Source organism: Symphalangus syndactylus, chromosome 18, assembly GCF_028878055.3.
Source record: "Symphalangus syndactylus isolate Jambi chromosome 18, NHGRI_mSymSyn1-v2.1_pri, whole genome shotgun sequence".
Lineage (NCBI taxonomy): Eukaryota > Metazoa > Chordata > Mammalia > Primates > Hylobatidae > Symphalangus > Symphalangus syndactylus.
The window spans coordinates 64,749,077-64,768,698 of NC_072440.2; the positions used below are offsets into that span (position 1 = coordinate 64,749,077).

Genomic DNA, 19,622 nt, shown 5'->3' on the forward strand with positions numbered 1-19,622 from the left:
CCAGGGACTAGGGAGGATCAGGTAGAGAGAGGAGCAGGAGAGCAGCTGCCCTGCGTCCCAGCACAGGGGGTGATGGGAGCCCAGGGAAGGCAGGACCCTGGCTTCGGGCCTCCGCGGCATTTTCTCTGCTAGAATCTCTCAATACCGGTCTCCCTTCACCTTCTCCTCCAAGTCTCACCCAGATGCTTCTTCTGTTAGTTGCCATGGGGATTCTCTCACCACCCTCCGCCAACACCCCACAAGGGAGGCCTGTTCCAGGAGTCACTGGACAGGGGCTGCTGCTGCCCTTCTGTGCCTACCCCTCGGATGTGCCGCTGCAGCCCCGGTCTTTGGCATCAGCCGTCACCTGGTGGAGAGGCTGCCAGAGCTGGCCAAGCAGAGGGAGGCCGATGGTGTCACTTGGTGTCTCCTCTGGCGTCTAGACAGGAGACTTCTCCCCAGAGGCCCCGGGCTGGTATCTGTCTGCCCCTGTGTCACAGGGGGACTCGCCTCTGGTCCCTCAGTGGCCTCTGCAAACCCTGAGCCAGCCTGGGGGAGGCTGCTCAGTGGGGAAGAAGCAGTGGCCAGGCTCTGGTCACCCTGCCCTCCTGTCAGCCTCCGGGGCTGCCTTGTCACACCTGCCCAGGGACCCAACAGCCGGTCCTCACTCCTCCCATCCTCAGTGCAGCCACCCTGGGGCATTCTGAGGCCCTGTACCCAGCACTGCTCCTTCAAGCCTCCGACAGGGTCCCGCCCAGGACTACTGGGCTCTGTGTCCGTGGGGCCATCTAGAAACACTCCCTTGTCCCCCCTTCAGTGGCATAGTACCTGTTGCCCGCCATCTGAGGGAGGTGCAGGTGCCAATCCTTCACGTGACGTGACGTGGCTCACTGCAGCCTGTGTACATGTGAGCAGCCGCATGCAGAGGGGAAGCCCTGCCTGGGCCTCAGGGACTGTGACATGGAGCAGGAGCCGCCCCTAGCCAGGCTGCTTTCAGCACAGCGTGGGCCCCCAGCACCTTTGTGCGGGATGCGGCCCCTCGGAGGAGGGCTGTCAGGTGAAGCCTCCTGTGAGGGGGTGAGTGGCCCCCAGGTGGGGAGGAGGGGGGTGCTGTGGCCTTCCTGGCCCCTAGCCTGGACACATGGGGGTGTGGGGAGCAGGAGCTAGGGCCCCCAGCACTGGCCCCGGGGCTGCGATGTGGGGGCTGCTCTGTGAGGCAGGCTCAGGGCCTTAGCCTCCAGCTGCAGGGAGCTGGGTCTTGGCCCCATCTTGCCCACATCCTGCCACCAAGAGCAGAGAGCCGCAGCCGCACCCGGGCTGTGGGGGAAGGATGCCAGGTGTCTCTCTGGGTCCCAGGCCCAGCCTGCACCCAGCGCCTGAAGTAGGGGCCACCGGGCAGCCCCGGAGGTCAGGAGGGAAGCGGAGCTCATGCTGGGCGGCTGCTTACTGCTGGGCAGTGAGGAAGGCACCTGCACTGATGAGTTTGGGAGGGGTTTGGGGATCCTGGGGCCCTGGATTCTGGGAGGTTCATGCCCAGGCCCCCCTGGGCCACCCCAAAAGCCAGTCACAGTGGGGCCCATGACCTGCCGTGCCCCTGCCGAGCTCCCGCAAGCCACTTGTTGATGCTTCTCAGTCCACCCCATGCCTCTCAACTGTTTCCTCCTAGACTAGGTCTCTTCATGGCTTTTCTGTGAGAATTCCTCAGTACTAGCTTCAGATCCCCAGTCGTCTCTTCCCCCGTATGTGTGCCTGAAGCCTACCACATCCCTTATTTCAGTCCATTTTTCAGTCCCTGGATTTTGTATTATTTCTTGTTCATATCCACCTGTCCTTGTTTCATTTCCGCCAGTTGGTTCAGAAGTTCTCATTCTTGTCTACAGATGCTATTCCTTTCTTTGCCTCTTTGGAGAGTCTAAAAGTCTCTGAAATCATTATTAGATTACTGTATTACCTTCCTTTCTACTGGAATGAATTCATCTCCATATTTTTTATTGTTGCTTACCTTTCTTAGCCTTCGTTTACCTCTTGCGCTTTGAAATTGATTTGCGACTCCTCTTAGCTGAGCCAATGTTGTGGAGACAGGGAGTGGCCTGCAGTGCCTGAAACTGCAGGGCAGCAGCCACCTCCCAGGAATGTCCTGGGTCCTTTCCTCCTTTGAGGTCCCCTGCCATATGCTCAGGGCCCAGATGGGGCCAGGCACAGCAGCGGGGGGCACACCTCCCCATGGCCCAGCAGTTGGGGTGCTGCCAGGCCTGGTGGAGGTACTTGGTAAACATTTGTTATGGGAAAGCAGCAGGAGGGTTCTAAGGCTGAGATTCTGGAGCCCAGGAACAGGCCAGGCATGGCTGGAGCGGGTCCAAGTCCCTGCACCGTGTCCTGTACGTTGCTCTTAGCCGTACTCCGGAGCAGATGTGCAGGGCACTGCCTAGAAGCCGGTGGGCACCTCCGTGCAGCAGGCTCTGGGGGGTATAGCCACCATCTGGGCATGTGTACAGAGGGCCTTGCTGGTGTGACATACGAGGAACCAGAAGAAGTGGGCCAGAAGATGTGTGGGTTTTGATTAATGGAGTTTTAATTAAAGTGGCCAGGTTGGGGGAAGTGAGGAGGAAGGCAGGAAGAAGCAGCAGTTTGGAGTCTGACCGCGTGGAATCCTATAAGGTTGTTCTTTCAAGAGGCATTATGCACGTTCTGCAGCATGTGTCCCCTGTCTGTATGGGCAGCGTCTGCCCTCTGATCTGTCCCCAACAAGGGGTAATCACAGAGAAGTATTATATTATTAATATTTAATTTCCCCTCCTGGTTAGCAACAGATGACTCAAGGATTAATTAGATGCACAGAGCCAACAGAGAGGGATAGGAAATTGCCAGATCCTGGCCCCGCCCCCTCCCCCGGGGCCTCCGACCTTCCTGTCACTCTGGGAGGCTTCTGAGGGAGGGGAGCTGGAGGCCCAGGAGGCTTCCTGCTGCTGTGTTCTCTGTGGGCACGGCCCCAGCCCTACGCCAACTTCCAGTGCTCTTGGTGAGGCTGAGAGAGGTTGCTTCGTGCCTTTGGGCCTCAGTTTCCTCATCTGTAAAATGGGCTTCCTGGGACCAGCAAGATCACAGATGACAGTCATTTCCCAAGCTCCTAAGCAGGCTGCACAAGCTGTGTCTGAGGGTCCAGTGCAGTGCCTGGCCTCTAGGCAGGTGCCCCCTGGGACGCGTAAGGTTTGGCAGCTCAGCAGTGACTGGCATCGTGGCCAGCTGACTCTGTGTTGCTCCCCAGTTCTGGTCCACGACACATTAGTAGCTTGAAACTGGGCACAAGGGGAGAATTTACGCCACAGAAATCAGGCAAAGCCTGTAAGTCGGCGCCCCTGGCCAGGGGCTGATTTGCCAGCCTACGGCTGGGTAGCTCCCAACCTTTCCCCGAGGAATGCACTCCTCTTCCCCTGTCTGCCCCAAGGGTGCCTCCGACTCCACCAATCTGCTTTGCTTGGGGCCGAGAAAGGCACAGCTGAGAGTGGATTCTGGCTTGGCAGGGGCCCAGGTTGCCTGTAGGTCCAGGCAAGCCTCACCCGGGATGTGCTGGCAGCAGCTGGGAGAGCCTGCAGGAGTGCTTAAGGAGGGGCTGAGGGGAGAGGACGGGCAGCGAGGTGGCCTGTGTGGACCCTGGCGGCAGGAGCCGTGGGTGTCTTTAGCCCCGTGTGAGGCCAGCCTGGGCAGAGGGGTCTGTTGCCGTCACTGAGGCTGGTGGGCAGCAGGAAGGTGGCTTCAGTATAGTCAAGAAGGTTATCGGTATCTAGTGCTGTTTAGCATGGGGACCCACAGCACAGAAGGTGGGGAGACCCTGAGAACGGGGGTACACAGGCAGGTACCCAGGGCTGCCAGGGAAGCCTTGCCAGAGGCCCTGGTCAGGCTCCTCCAAAACTGTGCATCCCGGCTGGCATGGCACCAGTCCAGCCCCTGAGGCGGGTGCCAATGATGTGACCCCACCAGCAGGGCTCTGGGTGGTGGGACTGGGGAGTCCTCCCTCACTTTGGCAGACGTATTATGTTCCACCTTGTCTGCCCCCAGCAAGGCCCTTGAATCTGGAGCGTGGTCTGGGGCTGCATCAGCCTTCTAGCCTGGGCTGGTCAGATTGGCAGAAGGCTGTGGCATCCTTCAATGCAGATGCCCTAGAGAGGGCCGTGATGGGAGGCAGGATCCCTGGGTAGAGGCGGCTCCTCAGTCGCCCACTGGGCGTCACTGGACAGTGGTCTGTTGCCGCTGCTGGTGGTGCTGGGCCTGGGAGGCCACCTTGGAGCCACAGGCCAGGCACCTGGGTGGGAGGCAGCCCGGGGCCAGCACCAGCTCCACTTGTACCTGTTGGGCAGGGGCCATCGTGAGTCAGGTGGGCCCTGGTGAGTACTGCTCAGGGAGAGAGGCCAGGAGCATCAGGGATAACTGTGTTCCTTGAGTGTGGCCAGGGATGGTGCCAGGAGAGCTGGTCTGGCGCATCCCTGCCAGCGACACGCTTTGTGAGTGGCTGCCTGGCAAGTGCCCCATGGAAAGCAGGGGCTTGGAAGGACTCAGCCCTCTGCAGCTGCTGCAGGCCCTCTGTTTCTGCAGGGTTTCTGGCCTCTGCTCTCTCTTTCCTCCTCCTGCTTCTGTGTCAATGCTCCATTCTGAAGCTCCTAGTAGGGGCAAAAGGGCCTATTGGGTGCAGGAGAACCTCCAGTCCCAGGTATGGCTGCAGCCCGTGCCAATCCTGTTCCAGCCACTTGAGGTGCAGACAGCATTGGAGTTGGAGGGAAAGTTGGGCTCTGTGTGTTTGAGCTCTGTCACATGGACAATGGGGTAGAGGGGAGCCTGGCCCTTTGAACAGGGCTCAGGACCAGGAGTGACTTCCTCTCCAGGTTGCCAGTCCTGCTCCATCCCTCATGTCCTAGAAGAGACAGAGATGAGGTGGCTGCCCGAGTCCACGTGAAAGGCAGCCTCTGACCTCTTGTCCCCAGGCAGGTGGTGGCGGCTGGCCACACACTCATAGGGCCCCATGAGGGTTCAGGACTGGAGGGGGTAGATTTGGGGGCCTCTTAGCTTTCAGAGAGGGGCAATTTAACGGGCAGAGGTCCATTTGGACCCAGACCATTCACAGGCTTGAAGGGGACACTGGGAGTTGGGGCTGGGCTCAGGCCTGCTGGGGAACCAAGACTTCTGCTTCTGAGGGGTATCAGTAATTCCATTTTGACTCTGGGGGAGCCATTTTAAATCTGTTTATTTCCTTCTCATAGAATCATGGGTGAGAGCTGGCATGGCCCCTAGAGGTCATTTGGGGTCCAGCTGCCTCACCGTATCAATGAGGAAACTGAGGCCCAGAAAAGAAAAGCATTTTTGCCCAGAGTCCCTCAGTCCTGGTTCCGTACCTGCTTTCTGCCAGGGACCAAACTCCAGTTAGTCATTCCTGGTGTCAGCCAGGCAGAGGAGCAGGTGGGGGAGAGGGCGTGGGAGGAGGGAGGTGAGGCAGCTCCCTCCTAGTGGAAGCTCACAGTCAGCTGCAGCGCCGCCCCCGCCCTGACTGCAGCTGACTGGCAGGGGCACCTGGAGGCAGTGGGTTCGGGCGCAGTATGAGAGGGCTTACCCTCTGCGGCAGTGGGAGACAGGACCAGGCAGCTCCCCACATCCTTCTACATCTGAGCTCCAGGGGTCTCTGGCCTGTCCTTTCACAGGGCGGCTGGTGTCCCTTAGGTGGGTGCTGGTAGTTCCTGGGAGAGTTGACGAGATGGAGCAGGCCAGGGGGGCTGAGAAGCTGGCCTGGCGAGAGAAGGTGGGTGGGACTGGGAGAGCCTGGGCAGGGAGGGGCCTTTCTGGGAGGGAGTGTCATGGGGCTGGTGGAGATCCAGGACCCAGGAGACTGGCCAAGCTGCCACAAGAGGCCTGAGAGGCTGAGCATGGGGGGCCAACAGTGACAGACTTTAACAAGTTTCTGGCCCCCCCAGGAAAAAAACAGACCACATCTGATCCTTGGCCCTGAGTCCGGAGTGGGAGGCACCGTGACAACAATGTGCACAGCAGGGAATGCAGGGAGCCATGGATAGTGCTGGGGTGAGCTGGAGTCCTGGCAGGGGCCCAGCCAGGGCAGTACTCGTTCTGCAGAGCCTGGGAGAAGGGGCTGCCTCCTTGGGAGGGGTTTGTGTGAGAGTCTTAGTGGGAATTCTATTGGACCAGGGGAACCAGCCTTGCTCAGTGACTTCTCTGGGTGTCCTCCTCTAAAGTGAGGGTCAAATTCCCACCTTTCTTGCCTCCTGGCTATGACCACAGCAGACCAGGCAGGGCATGGGGCTAGGCGGGGTCAGGGGCCATCCTCAGGCTGACACCTGGCCTGTGGGTAGGGTGGGATCTGAAGCTATAGGGTCTTCAGGAGGCCAAGGTGGGTGTGGGGCAAGGGGTGGCACTTTCCGCAGGGCTCACCCTCTGCAGATGGTTCAGCTTCTCATCGGCTGTCCCTTTGCAGGTGCCTCAGGAACCCTGAAGCTGGGCTGAGCCATGATGCTGCTGCCAGAACCCCTGGAGAGGGCCTGGTTTCAGGAGACTCAGAGTCCTCTGTGAAAAATCCCTTGGAGAGCGCCCTAGCAGGGCTGCACTTGGCTCCTGTGAGGAAGGGGCTCAGGGGCCTGGGCCCCTCCGCCTGGGCCGGGCTGGGAGGCAGGCGGGCGGCTGGGCTGCAGCGATGGACCGTGAGCTGGCCCAGCCCGCGTCCGTGCTGAGCCTGCCTGTCTGTGGCCGTGCCCATCATGGGCTCCTCAGTGTACATCACGGTGGAGCTGGCCATTGCTGTGCTGGCCATCCTGGGCAATGTGCTGGTGTGCTGGGCCGTGTGGCTCAACAGCAACCTGCAGAACGTCACCAACTACTTTGTGGTGTCACTGGCGGCGGCCGACATCGCGGTGGGTGTGCTCGCCATCCCCTTTGCCATCACCATCAGCACCGGGTTCTGCGCTGCCTGCCACGGCTGCCTCTTCATTGCCTGCTTCGTCCTGGTCCTCACACAGAGCTCCATCTTCAGTCTCCTGGCCATCGCCATTGACCGCTACATCGCCATCCGCATCCCGCTCCGGTGAGCAGGGCCAGGGTTACATTTGTGCAAAGGCTGTTGGTGCCCAGGCTTTGGTCTGTGCCCGGAGCCAGGGTGAGCCTGGTCTGCAGTGTCAGCATGGTGAGCTGGCGATGGGGCCCCGGGCTCAGCAGGGGCTCCCCAGGGCCAGCACGTGGCCAGCAGTCATGCTGAACTGACTGATCCCTATGGGCGCAGGGCAGCCTGGCCCTCCCAGGCGGCCTGGGTTCCCCTAGGCTGCCTGAGGCCAACTGTGCTCTGGTTTTTGGCAGATGAGTGTGGCCAGGGTCTGGCATTGGGCTTAGCAGGGAGCTCTGGTCCCAGTGACCCACGTGCTGCCAGCGGGTGTGTCTGGGCCATTCCTCAGACACGAGCAAAACCCCCCGCATGATGCTGGGGTGGAGCGGGGAGCCAGGGGAAACCATAGGACCTCAGAGCTAGGAGCTGCCCGCCACCTGCCTTCCCCCAGCTCCTCTGGGCCAGCCTTGCAGTGTGCACGTTAGGAAAATGACCCAGAGAGGGGAAGTGACTTGGCTGAATGCCACAGTGAGTCACTTGGACCTATATGCAAATTCTGTTGCTCAAGTCACCAAGGACTCATCGTCTTAGAGGCAGCCAGTGTGCTCAGGGGCTGGCTATTGGAGGGGATTTTTATGGTGAATCTTTTGTGAAGTGACTTCAGCCAAGTATTGTGTAAACGAAGATTTTCCCAGAGGCTGAATTACTCGGCATGGATTCCACCTACCCAGGCCATAGATGAGGCTAGAAAGTGCATCCCTCCCTTGGGGACCTCAGAGGCCTTCTGCCCCACCTCCTGGCCCTTCTGCCACAGAGCTGGGTTCCACAGCCTGGGTGGTTGTGGGCCCTGAGGCCATGCATGAGGCTTGAGGTGGTGTCTCTTGAGAGTCAGGGAGCAGAGTGTGCCATCTCTGCGGTGAATGATCTGAAACTGGTGGGTGCCTACCTAAAGAGGAAGCCACAGCAGCCCCACTCAGGTTGAAGGTGCCACAGCAGCCCCACTCAGGTTGAGGGTGCCCCAGCAGGAAGGAGGACCCAGCTAGATGAGCAAATGGAAATTTAGAGTGTCAAACCCAAGGGGCCCTTAGAGGTCATTTCCTCTCATCTTCGGGATGGAAAATGAGCCTCAGAGAAGACAGCCAGCTGTTTCTGGGCCACATAACGAGTTGGTAGTGGAGCTGGGGCTAGGCCTGGAAAAAAATGTGGCCTGATCCCCACTGTGACTTCAGTCACTGGGGAGCGGTCATGAGCAGCCTGTCTCGCAGAGCCTGCACCAGGTGGCCGTCCCTGTCACCTGGGCTCTAAGTGGGAGCAGGAGCTGCACTGGGCTGCTCCAGGGAAGGGGAGGAGTCTGGACCTCACACTGCCCTGTCAGATGCTCTCTATCCCAGGAGAGTCTAGAACCCTCGGCAAAGGAGAAGGGGACCCTGGCCAGCCCCGAGAGGGGTAGAATTAGGGGCTGTCGGACTCCAAGTGCAATCTCTGGGGAGCCTCCATCCATTGCTCTGTGACGGGCAGAGCAGAGTTTAGGTTCGTCCAGTGGCAGCTCAGAACACGGAGGCCCAGGAGAGGCCCTGTCTGCAGGTGCCCAGGTGGGACAGAGAACAAAGGACTGGAGGGGACTTCAGGGAACCAAGCTGAGTCTGCACACCGATGGGATGCTCCATGGGGAAGCAGAGGCCAAGCTCTCACTTTTTTCTCTGATTCAAAGGGCATGATCAGGGCTGCTGTTCTCAATTTAAAGGAGCTCGACTTTTTTTCTCTTTTGTTTCTTCCTTTCCTTCTCTGTTTTCTGAGAGTTGAGAGAATGACTCCCTATGTAGTAGGACAGGATGTGCTGTGTGGCTGTGGAAAGTTAGCTGCCTCTCTCTGGGCCCATTTCCTCATCCATCAAATAGGATAAGTCTCTCTGCCCCTCTGAGCTCACAAAGGTGTTCTGAAGGTCCAGTGAGTGGATGGGGTGACAGGGACCCTAAAGAGGGTTGGAGGCGTGGGGAGGGTGGGGATTCAGATCTTTGGGTTCAGAGCCATGGACCTGCCCCCTATCCTCTACCCATCTCATCCCAACTTTCTTGGAGCTGGACCTTAGTTCCACCCAGACCTTGAGCCATTTGACTCTGCTCCATGAGGCTCTGCAAGGCTTAGGCTGGTCTCTGCTGCAGGGGGCTCTGGAGAGGATGACGACGATGATGTTCATCCTCCCTTGAGGGCAGAGGGCTTTGCAGTTGCCAAAGGGTGTCAGCTCAGCATCTCCTGTCATCCTCTTGGCCTGCACTGTGGCCAGGCGGATGTTCTGACCCTCCTGTTACTCACAAACTTATGGGGAGGCCAGAGTAGGGAAGGACATTCGAGTGTCTCCTGATGTGGATGGACTCCAGGGCCCTTCAGGCTGTTCTTGGCCCGCAGGTCCCTTTGCTTTCCTGTTCCTCAAGGCCCCTGGGCTGCTGGGCATGTGGAGGTGTCCATGTGGGCTCCCGAGAGCAAGCGGGGTGTGAGGGGAACTTGGAGACACTCCTGGCCGGCGCTGGAGTCGCAGGCTGCCTCAGGATCCTCCCTCCTCCTTTCTCAGCTGGGAATCCAGCCTCCTCTACATGCAGTTTCCTACTCCACTCAGAAAGGTCCATTCGGCTAGCCCTGGGTCTAGCCTCAGGCCTGCCCCACTCTCCATTAACTTTTTTTTAAAAAATAGAATTCAGTTTTGGAGAAATCTGTTATTTTCCAAGTTCAGGGAACCTGTTGGGCTAGCACAGGGCCTAGTCGAGGAACTCTGTGAGAAAGACTCCAGGCCAGAGGCAGAGATGTAGCTCTCTGTGTCCCCAGAGGATAGGGAATTCAGGGCGAGAGACAGGGGTTTCTTTTCCCAGTTCCCAGGGGATTTTTGCCTCACTGTCCCCTGGCTCTCACAGCAGCCCTTGGTGGATGTTCTCGCTGGTTTGAGGAACAGGCCAAGGTGCAGGTGGCAGCTGGTGGTGAGGCCCGAAGTCCTAACACTTCTAAGAGGGCAGGATTGGGAGAGAGGGCTCCCTGGAGGAGGTGTCACCCAGTGGGTCTTGCAGGACGGGCAGGCAGGGTCTCACTGGCATGAGTGTGGGGGCAGGTGTGTCAGGAGGGGGGCAAAGCCTGGGACAAGACCCTGAGGAAGGAATCAGCATGTGAGCACTGGGTAGGGAAGGGTGGCCTGGCTGCCAAGTGACAGAGAGAGATGAACAGAGTGGCAGGAAAGGTGGAGGCCAAGTCAGGCCTGTTCATACCAGGGGAAGGAATGGAGGTTTCCCCTGTGGGTCCATGGCTCTTCAGTTCTTGGATCAATGACTCCTTTGGACAACTTTGGAAAGCTCCACCTACTCCTCAGGTTGGGACATGTGCACATAAAGCCCCACCTGGAATCATGGGGCATATTCTTGGACCATAGGGTGAGCCCCCAATGTGAGTAATGGAGATCCCCAGAAAGGGGCAGCCTGCAAGCTGGGGGACACAGGGCTGCAGAGGGCACCTCTACAAAGGGTGGGCAGCAGCTCTGGGACCCACATTCTCTGACATGCCTGGGCACCCCAGAGTGGCGGTATGTCATGCTAGACAGCCTTGGCATCCCTTCCAGCTGGATGGTCAATGTCTGGGGTCTAGGAGGGCAAGATGTGAGTGTGTTAGTCACAGATGCAGCCCAGGGTACGCTGCTGGGCCTGGCTGAGGCTCAGCTGTGATTCCATTTGGGCCCTGATGCTGTCCCCACCCCGTGGGCACCAGGGTCCAGGGCTCTCAGCCTACGGGGATTTCTTTTGAATAAACTTAGTCTATTTTTGGTTTAAAAAAAAAAAAAAATGAGTAATGTTTTGCCCATGCTAAAACATTAAAAAGGAACAAAAGAGTATAGTATAGTAGAAAGTTGTCCTCCATACCCCCTGTCCCCCACCCCCAGTTCCCTGCCTGCAAGGCCATGTTAAGAATCCTTCCAGAGATATTCTTTGCATATATAAGCAAGTGCTATTAATGTATGTTTTGTTTCTGTCCCCACACGGGGCTTTCTTTGCAGAGTGCAGTGGAAGACTCCCCTTGTGGGTTCCCTTTTCTGTACAAGTAAACAATTGGACAGACTAGGGATTTCCATACTGTGTTCCCAGAAGCCTTCGGGTTGGCTCTGGTGTCCCCACCAATTCACTGATTCAATAAACATTTAATAAGCCCGTTCCCTTCCCTAGCAGCTTCACCTCTGTGACTGCCTGGGAATGTGGGCGACAAGGTTTGCTGCTTAGAAGTTTGAAAACCAGCAAAGCAGGTGGCCCAGGGCCCAGGCAGCTCTGCAACACCCCTGTGGCTGCTTGGCTCTGCTCTGTTGCCTCAAATGACAGGAAACTCACTATTGCCTGAGGCAGCCCATCTCTCCTGTGAACAGCTCAGCTGAAAAACTCTTACCTACCCTAAGTTACAATCTGCCTCCCTATAATTTCCACCCACTGATTCTCCATTCTGCCCTTAGAGGGCAGAGTGCTGACAGGTCCAGGACTTGGTCCCATTTTACAAATGAAGAAACTGAGGCTCAGAGAGACAAAGTTTTAAAACATTCCTGTTTACAGGGCTGGAACCCAGGAAGGGATATGCGTTTCTCAGGAATAATGTCAAAATTAATATAACTTCCCAGTCAATGAGGACTATATAAATTACTATTTGCAAAGCACTAAGAACAGTGTCTGGCACAGAGTCAGTGCTATGTAATGTAGACACTGACACTCTCTCAGTGTCAGAGAGAGAGAGATTTTATGTTTGCGAGAGAGAGCCTGAGATTTTATGTTTGCGAGTCCCACAGGAGGCAGGGCAGTGCCAGCTCCCTGTTGCTTGGAAGCAATGGGCAAGTCTATGACCCTCCTGTTGAGGCCCTGTTACAGGTAACCAAGCCCCCACGGAATGGAGCTGAGGAGCTCCTGAGAATGGGCTTGTCTCGTTACTGTTTGGATTCAGAACTGACCTAAGAGATTCAGAACAGACAGACTCACCTTGGCCTGAGTTGCCTCTGGGCTCTTGGAATGTCCACAGCCAGTCCATTCCTCTCCTTGGGCCTCAATTTACCCACCTATAAAACAAGAGGATTGGACCACATAAGAGATCAGAAGCCACCAGGGTTTCTCTTTTTCTCTTTTATTTGAATTAGTTGACAAAATTTAAATCTTGGGAGATTTTACCCAGAAAATCATCTCCCCAGCCCCACCTGAGATCTGGTAACAGCAGGCGTGCGTTTTGCATGGCAGTGAAGACCAGGTAAACGCCCCACCAGCTGCCTCCTGTGTGTGCTACCTGTAGGCACCTGTTTGCTACCCGTGAATGAGATGGTTTCTGTGGATGTTCCCAGCTCTGGAGTTAAGTAGAGCACATCTTTACTTGCACCTTCTTTTTTTTTTTTTTTTTGGAGACTTAGTCTTGCTCTGTCTCCCAGGCTGGAGTGCAGTGGCGCGATCTCGGCTCACTGCAAGCTCTGCCTCCCGGGTTCATGCCATTCTCCTGCCTCAGCCTCCCAAGTAGCTGGGACTACAGGCCCCCGCCACCACGGCCGGCTAATTTTTTGTATTTTTAGTAGAGATGAGGGTTCTCGATCTCCTGACCTCGTGATCCGCCCGCCTCGGCCTCCCAAAGTGCTGGGATTACAGGCGTGAGCCACCGCGCCCGGCCTCCTTGCACCTTCTGAGTGTCCCTGTCTCGGAGCTGGCAATGCAGAGATGGATGTAGGAAAGCCCTGCCCCCGAGGGGCCCAGATGGGGTGGGGATCTGCTGCACTTCGGTAGGAAACTTCTCTGAGACTTCTATCCTGGACTTGAAGGATGGGTAGGGTTTCTGCCAGGTAGAGGGGAGTGTAGTCTGGTCTTGCCAGAATCAAAACTGTTAAACAGAAGTCATCCCTCAGTGATCATCAAGGTTGCCTTCCCAAATGAGGGAGACTATTATTTTTTTATTGTCCATTCTTTCATGAAATCTAGGCCACCTTTCCTACAGGGCTGAAGTCTGCTTCCTGGCTGGCAGATCCAGCCATTTCCCGAGTATGAGACTGGGAATCGGTAGGCTTGGATTTCTGTCTGGCTCTCACTCAGGAAGACTGAGTGATTTCAGGCAGATTACTGTCCCCCTGGACCTCAGTATTTCCTTGCACATGTTAAGATGGCCATGTAAATGTTAACACGTAATTCTCTCATTTCTCTCCAGAGGGCTGTGAGTGGGTTTGGAGGGGAGAAATGGCATCTCCTTTGGCCTGGGACCTCCTCCCTTCTTTTACCCCCCATGCTGCCTCTCCTCAAGGGCTTCTGGAGACCCCAAGTCAAATGGCAAATGGGGAAGAGAAGACAGGGTATGGAGTATAAGAGGCCTAGATCCCCTACAGGTCTGATCTGGCTGGTGCTGCCCCTAGCCAGTGAGGCCACCCTCCAGACCCCTTCCCACTCTCTAAAGGGAAGCCTGTTGTAGCCTTAACCAAGATCAACCAACATGGAGGTGACTAATCTTGGTTAAGGCTGCGACCAACATGGAGGTAATTGATCTTGGTTAAGGCTACGACGTGCTTCCCTTTAGAGAAAAATCATGTTTTCCCCCTCAAAAAATCGTGTGTTAATTCCCTCCAACCAAACCAAGTCCCAGGACAACTCCAAAAACTACTCAATGACCATCTGGGCATTTGTACATGGGTTTCTATTTCTTGGATGCCTGCTCTCCTGTTACCTCCCAGCAGCCTGTGAAAAAGGCAAGGCATATTACTTCCACTTAACGGAAGAGGATGCTGGGGCGAGGTGGCGGGAAATGACTGGTCCAAGACCTTATAGTCAGGAAATGGGGAAGAGGGTGCTGCTCTGCGGTTCTGAACTCTTGGCCCTGCTTAACCCTGGTTTCTCAGATCTCTGATGCTGGTCTCTTCTCCCCAGGTACAATGGCTTGGTGACTGGCACGAGGGCTAAGGGCATCATTGCCATCTGCTGGGTGCTGTCATTTGCCATCGGCCTGACTCCCATGCTGGGTTGGAACAACTGCGGTCAGCCAGAGGAGGGCAAGAACCACTCCCAGGGCTGCGGGGAGGGCCAGGTGGCCTGTCTCTTTGAGGATGTGGTCCCCATGAACTACATGGTGTACTTCAACTTCTTTGCCTGTGTGCTGGTGCCCCTGCTGCTCATGCTAGGTGTCTATCTGCGGATCTTCCTGGCGGCACGACGACAGCTGAAGCAGATGGAGAGCCAGCCTCTGCCGGGGGAGCGGGCACGGTCCACACTGCAGAAGGAGGTCCATGCTGCCAAGTCACTGGCCATCATTGTGGGGCTCTTTGCCCTCTGCTGGCTGCCCCTACACATCATCAACTGCTTCACTTTCTTCTGCCCCGACTGCAACCACGCCCCTCTCTGGCTCATGTACCTGGCCATCGTCCTCTCCCACACCAATTCGGTTGTGAATCCCTTCATCTACGCCTACCGTATCCGCGAGTTCCGCCAGACCTTCCGCAAGATCATTCGCAGCCACGTCCTGAGGCAGCAAGAACCTTTCAAGGCAGCTAGCACCAGTGCCCGGGTCTTGGCAGCTCATGGCAGTGACGGAGAGCAGGTCAGCCTCCGTCTCAACGGCCACCCGCCGGGAGTGTGGGCCAACGGCAGTGCTCCCCACCCTGAGCGGAGGCCCAATGGCTACGCCCTGGGGCTGGTGAGTGGAGGGAGTGCCCAAGAGTCCCAGGGGAACACGGGCCTCCCAGACGTGGAGCTCCTTAGCTATGAGCTCAAGGGAGTGTGCCCAGAGCCCCCTGGCCTAGACGACCCCCTGGCCCAGGATGGAGCAGGAGTGTCCTGATGATCCAAGGAGTTTGCCCCTTCCTAAGGGAAGGAAATCTTTATCTTTCTGGTTGGCTTGACCAGTCATGTTGGGAGAAGAGAGAGAGTACCAGGAGACCCTGAGGGCAGCCGGTTCCTACTTTGGACTGAGAGGAGGGAGCCCCAGGCTGGAACAGCATGAGGCCCAGCAAGAAGGGCTTGGGTTCTGAGGAAGCAGACGTTTCATGCTGTGAGGCTTTGCACCAGGTGAGGGCCACAGCACCAGCAGCATCTTTGCTGGGCAGGGCCCAGCCCTCCACTGCAGAAGCATCTGGAAGCACCACCTTGTCTCCACAGAGCAGCTTGGGCACAGCAGAGTGGCCTGGCCCTGAGACTGGGGAGTGGCTCCAACAGCCTTCTGCCACCCACACACCACTCTCCCTAGACTCTCCTAGGGTTCAGGAGCTGCTGGGCCCAGAGGTGACATTTGACTTTTTTCCAGGAAAAATGTAAGTGTGAGGAAACCCTTTTTATTTTATTACCTTTCACTCTCTGGCTGCTGGGTCTGCCATCGGTCCTGCTGCTAACCTGGCACCAGAGCCTCTGCCCAGGGAGCCTCAGGCAGTCCTTTCCCGCTGTCACGGCTGCCATCCACTTCTTAGTCCCAGGGCCATCTGTTGGAGTGACAAAGCTGGGATCAAGGACAGGGAGTTGTAACAGAGCAGTGCCAGAGCATGGGCCCAGGTCCCAGGGGAGAGGTTGGGGCTGGCAGGCCACTGGCATGTGCTGAGTAGTGCAGAGCTACCCGGTGAGAGGCCTTGTCTAACTGCCTTTCCTTCTAAAGGGAATGTTTTTTTCTGAGATAAAATAAAAATGAGCCACATCGTGTTTTAAGCTTGTCCAAATGAGAATGGTGTCTGAGTTCGTTTCCTACTCCATAGCTAGGCCTGTGCACACATACAGGCATGTGTTGTGTATGAGAGAGTGTGTACGTATGTGCAGACACCCTGCCTGCCCCGGGGGCCCTCCCCAGGGTCCTGTCCTCGAGGGGACAGGCTGCCTGGCTGTACCACAATCCAACTTGCATTTCTATGAGGGCCCACAGGGGCTGTGGGAGAAGGGGCTTTCCCCAGCAACTCCCCCCATCCTTATCTTCCTACATCTTTAAGGGAAGATCCCTTTGTATGTTACCTTCTCAGAACTGTGACCCGCCACCCCTGCCCTACTCCACCCTTTAGCAGAGGTCACAGAGGTATCTGCAAACAGATCTGGGCAGGGGCTACACTGCCTTCCCCTAGAATCCCCCTCCTTCTATTCTTAACAAAAGAAACCTAGAAGGAAGGGGTGTTTTTGCTCTGACCCCGGCCTTAGGGGCCTCCTGCCTGAGGAGGTGGTGCCATCTTTCTGTGATGGCAAAGTTTGAGGCCTGGAAGGCAGTTAGCAACCTGCCCCTGCCTGAGGTTGGCGGAGAGCTGATTGTCCCGGTTTGGTCTCACTCACTCTGGGACTCCCGGAAGGAGTGTAAGAATGTCAAGGGTAATCCTCACACAGCCCTGTGAGCCCTGTTTTACAGATGATTAACAAGCCCAGGGAGGTTATATGATTGCTGCAGGTCACACAGCTAGTAAGTGGCAGAAGTGAACTTAAAACTCAGGTCTGTCTGTAAAATCCATGTTCATTTTTTTCATTAACTTATGATGAGCTATTTGAACCAAACCAAAAAGTATAAAACAACATCATGTCCTCAGCACTCTGCTTAAGAACTGAAACATTACAAAGTTGCATCTGACGCCTGCCCATCATTACCCTGCCTCCTAGGCCTGGAAACAACCACTTTCCTGAATTTCATTTCTTTCCATTGCACTTCTTCTTCTTCTTTTTTTTTTTTTCTTTGAGACGGGGTCTCTCTCTGTTGCCCAGGCTGGAGTGCAGTGCAGTGGCATGATCTTGGCTCACTGCAACCTCCGCCTCCCAGGTTCAAGAGAATCTCCTGCCTCAGCCTCCCGAGTAGCTGGGACTACAGGCATGTGCCACCATGCCTGGCTAATTTTTTGTGTGTTTTTAGTAGAGATGGGGTTTCACCATGTTGGCCAGGCTGTTCTCAAACTCCTGACCTCATGATCCGCCTGCCCCGGCCTCCCAAAGTGCTGGGATTACAGGCATGAGCCACTGCGCCCGGCCCTTTCCATTGCACTTCTTTACACTTTTAGTATATGGATGCCTGCAAAACTATCCCAAAACCAACACAGGATTGTTTTAGCTATCTCACTGTTATATCTTCAGAGGTCTTCTAGACTGGCTGCACAGGAGAAATACCTAGGAAGCTTCAGTCAGCACCAAAGCCTCAGTCCCTTGCCCCAGAGACACTGGATTAATTGGCCAGGGTAGATCAAGTAATTTCCCAGGGGGTTCTTATGGACAGCCAGGACAACCTATAAGGAGCCACTGATACAAATGCACTGAGTCCACCCCCTGTCCACACCAGCTTCCTCCCTCCTAGGATCTGCACTGGCTGTGGGCTGAGGGTGGAACAGTGGCTGGGGTGTGCCTGAGAAGACCAAGAGCACAGAAGCTGCCAGTCCTCATGAGCAATTGGTGGGAAGAGGCCAGAAGGAGAACTACAAAGGTAGGGAAGAATGAAACCCCATCTCTCCAGCCTTTTCTGAGACCTTGGGAACCAGGCTTTGAGTACTGAGCTAGATGGGTGTAGGCTTTGGGGCTGGGAGAACAGGGCCAGGGGCTCAGCAAAGGCTTCTAGGTACAAATGGGCCCTAGTACTCCCAGGGCCAGCTCCTGCCTAGTGGTAGAGCACAGGCCTCCTCATGTCTTCAGGAGCATAGGGTCCCATGTCCACACCCACCCCATGTTGGTTCCCACCGTCGGCAGGCCTGAGTGTAAGCACATGGGTAGAGACCTGAACATATGCAGGCATCATTCCTCTGACCATAAGAGAATACATGTGTGCACATATAAACATGCTAGTGGGCAGAGCCCACCTCAACAGGAATAAGTGCCCACAGCAGCAGCATGAGGGAGATGTGAAGACTGGTGAAGGGCATGAGCAACATCCCAGTGCGATGGGGTGCAGGCTATGCCCCGGTCTACACTGCCCTGGGCCAGGCTGCCAGGAGCTGTGGCCTGGGCTGCTCCAAGCCCTGCAGCTCTGTCGAAGGGCCCCTGTCCACCCTCTCCCTGCCCTTCCCAAAGGGCTAGGGGTGGATAACATGCTTCATTCAGGCCTGTCCCATGCATAAGGGTCCCATCACAGATCCATGTTCTTGACAGCTCCAGCCCCCCTCTACAGCGGGTGTTGCCAGGCCACAGGGAGGCCTGAGAGCAGGGGTCTGGCTCCGGCTCAGTCTTGGCTCATCACTGGCCCTCACAAGAGACAAGCTGTCCGGAAGGCCCCCTTTCACCCTCCTCCTCTAACCACCCCTCCTGAAACCCTACCTTAACCCGGTTGGATTAAGGCCCTATCCTCTGGGAGGCATCACCTGGGGGCTCAGGGAGCTGAGTAGGGCCACAGTTCTGTGCGCTGACCAGGGGACAGCAAACCACAGCAGGGCAGGAAGAGGGGCCACCTGGGTACTGTGACGAAATGAGCTGCTGATGCCCCCTGAATCTTCTGGGACTTGGTATCCCAGAAATGGGAAACTGGTCTTTTCAACTGTAGTGGGGAAAGAAGAACCCGGGGGAATCCAACTGCTCAGCATGTGGGAAGGGCTCTGCGCCGCCCGCCCCTGCTCCTGGGGCCGCAGGGAAAAGTGGGTGAGGCCAGCACTCTGTGCCTGGGATGCCACTGTTGTCCTGCGATGTTGTGCTGCTCCCCCGCATGACTGCTGCTACGGGCTCTTGCCACAGTTGGACACCCTCCCCTGAGCTCCAGTGCTGGACAACTGTTTTCTGAGCATGCTAAGCAATGACCCTCTGCTGATGGGAGAAGTTACTTGAGAGGGGACAGAACTTAGGAAGACCCAGGTGTGCTGTGAGGCAAGTGGCTCCCTCCCTGACTCTTACTGCTCAGTGTGCAAGGTTACCACCTTCTCCTCCTCCCCACACCCATCCCCCCTCTCCCCCAAGGTGCCCCTCATTGCTGCTGTCACTCATCATTAGCAGTCACTGTCATTGTTAGGACAGCTCGTTAGGCTGCAGAGCCAAGGGAGGGGGCAGGAGAATGTCAGATGACTCACACAACCTCAAAAGAGGGGGATGGACACACAGAACACAGAACCTAGCTACAAAAAGCACCTTGTGAGACTCTGGTTCAACCCTTTCTTTTTCCAGAGGAGAAAGAGCAGCTTAGCAGAGCTTCCTGACAAGTCCCTCTGCTTCCCACTAGTCAGGCTTGGAGGGAGACTGGCCTAGGAGAAAGGCCAGGCCAGGGAGTCAGCATGAGGCTGGGCAGGTGACAGGTGTAGCCAACCCAGGGTCCTCTGAGGGAGGTGGGGAAGGATTTGCATGGACCCATCCACACTTCTTTGCCTTGTCCAAGGAAGTGTTTCTGTTTTGGGGAGGAGAGGAGTGGCTCTTTGTCAAATCAGCCATCTGGACTGTCACCTAACGACCAGCTAAGCCCTCAGATCAAGCCAGTTAGGACCTGAGCCCTATCTCCTGGCTCTCCATCCCTCTCCGAACCACTTAATGAGCCCTTGCTGATGCACACTGAGCCAGGGGCAGGACGCAGGGAGCCAACAACTGACCAAGGGGAATAAGCCCGACGGGGAGAATAAGCCTGACGGAGGGAATAAGCCTGTGAGGGACACACAGGCTCTCAGAGGAGGTGAAAGCCA

General features: G+C 56.4%; 1 protein-coding gene and 1 long non-coding RNA gene across 3 annotated transcripts in view; one reads left to right on the forward strand and one right to left on the reverse strand.

The window, feature by feature from the left end:
* Positions 1–460: 460 nt before the first annotated feature.
* Positions 461–15,737, forward strand: ADORA2A (adenosine A2a receptor). Its single transcript, XM_055252343.2, is given in 4 exon segments — positions 461–1,056; positions 6,452–6,727; positions 6,729–7,054; positions 13,966–15,737. Coding segments are annotated over 3 exon segments (1,293 nt in total). The 5' UTR covers positions 461–1,056; positions 6,452–6,667; the 3' UTR covers positions 14,873–15,737.
* LOC129467709 (uncharacterized) overlaps positions 15,398–19,622 on the reverse strand; it is a 52,200-nt gene continuing 47,975 nt past the window's right edge. For both annotated transcript variants that reach the window (XR_008652438.2, XR_008652437.2), the window contains one exon: positions 15,398–15,506. This is a non-coding gene — a long non-coding RNA (uncharacterized lncRNA). The remainder of the gene's footprint in view (positions 15,507–19,622) is intronic.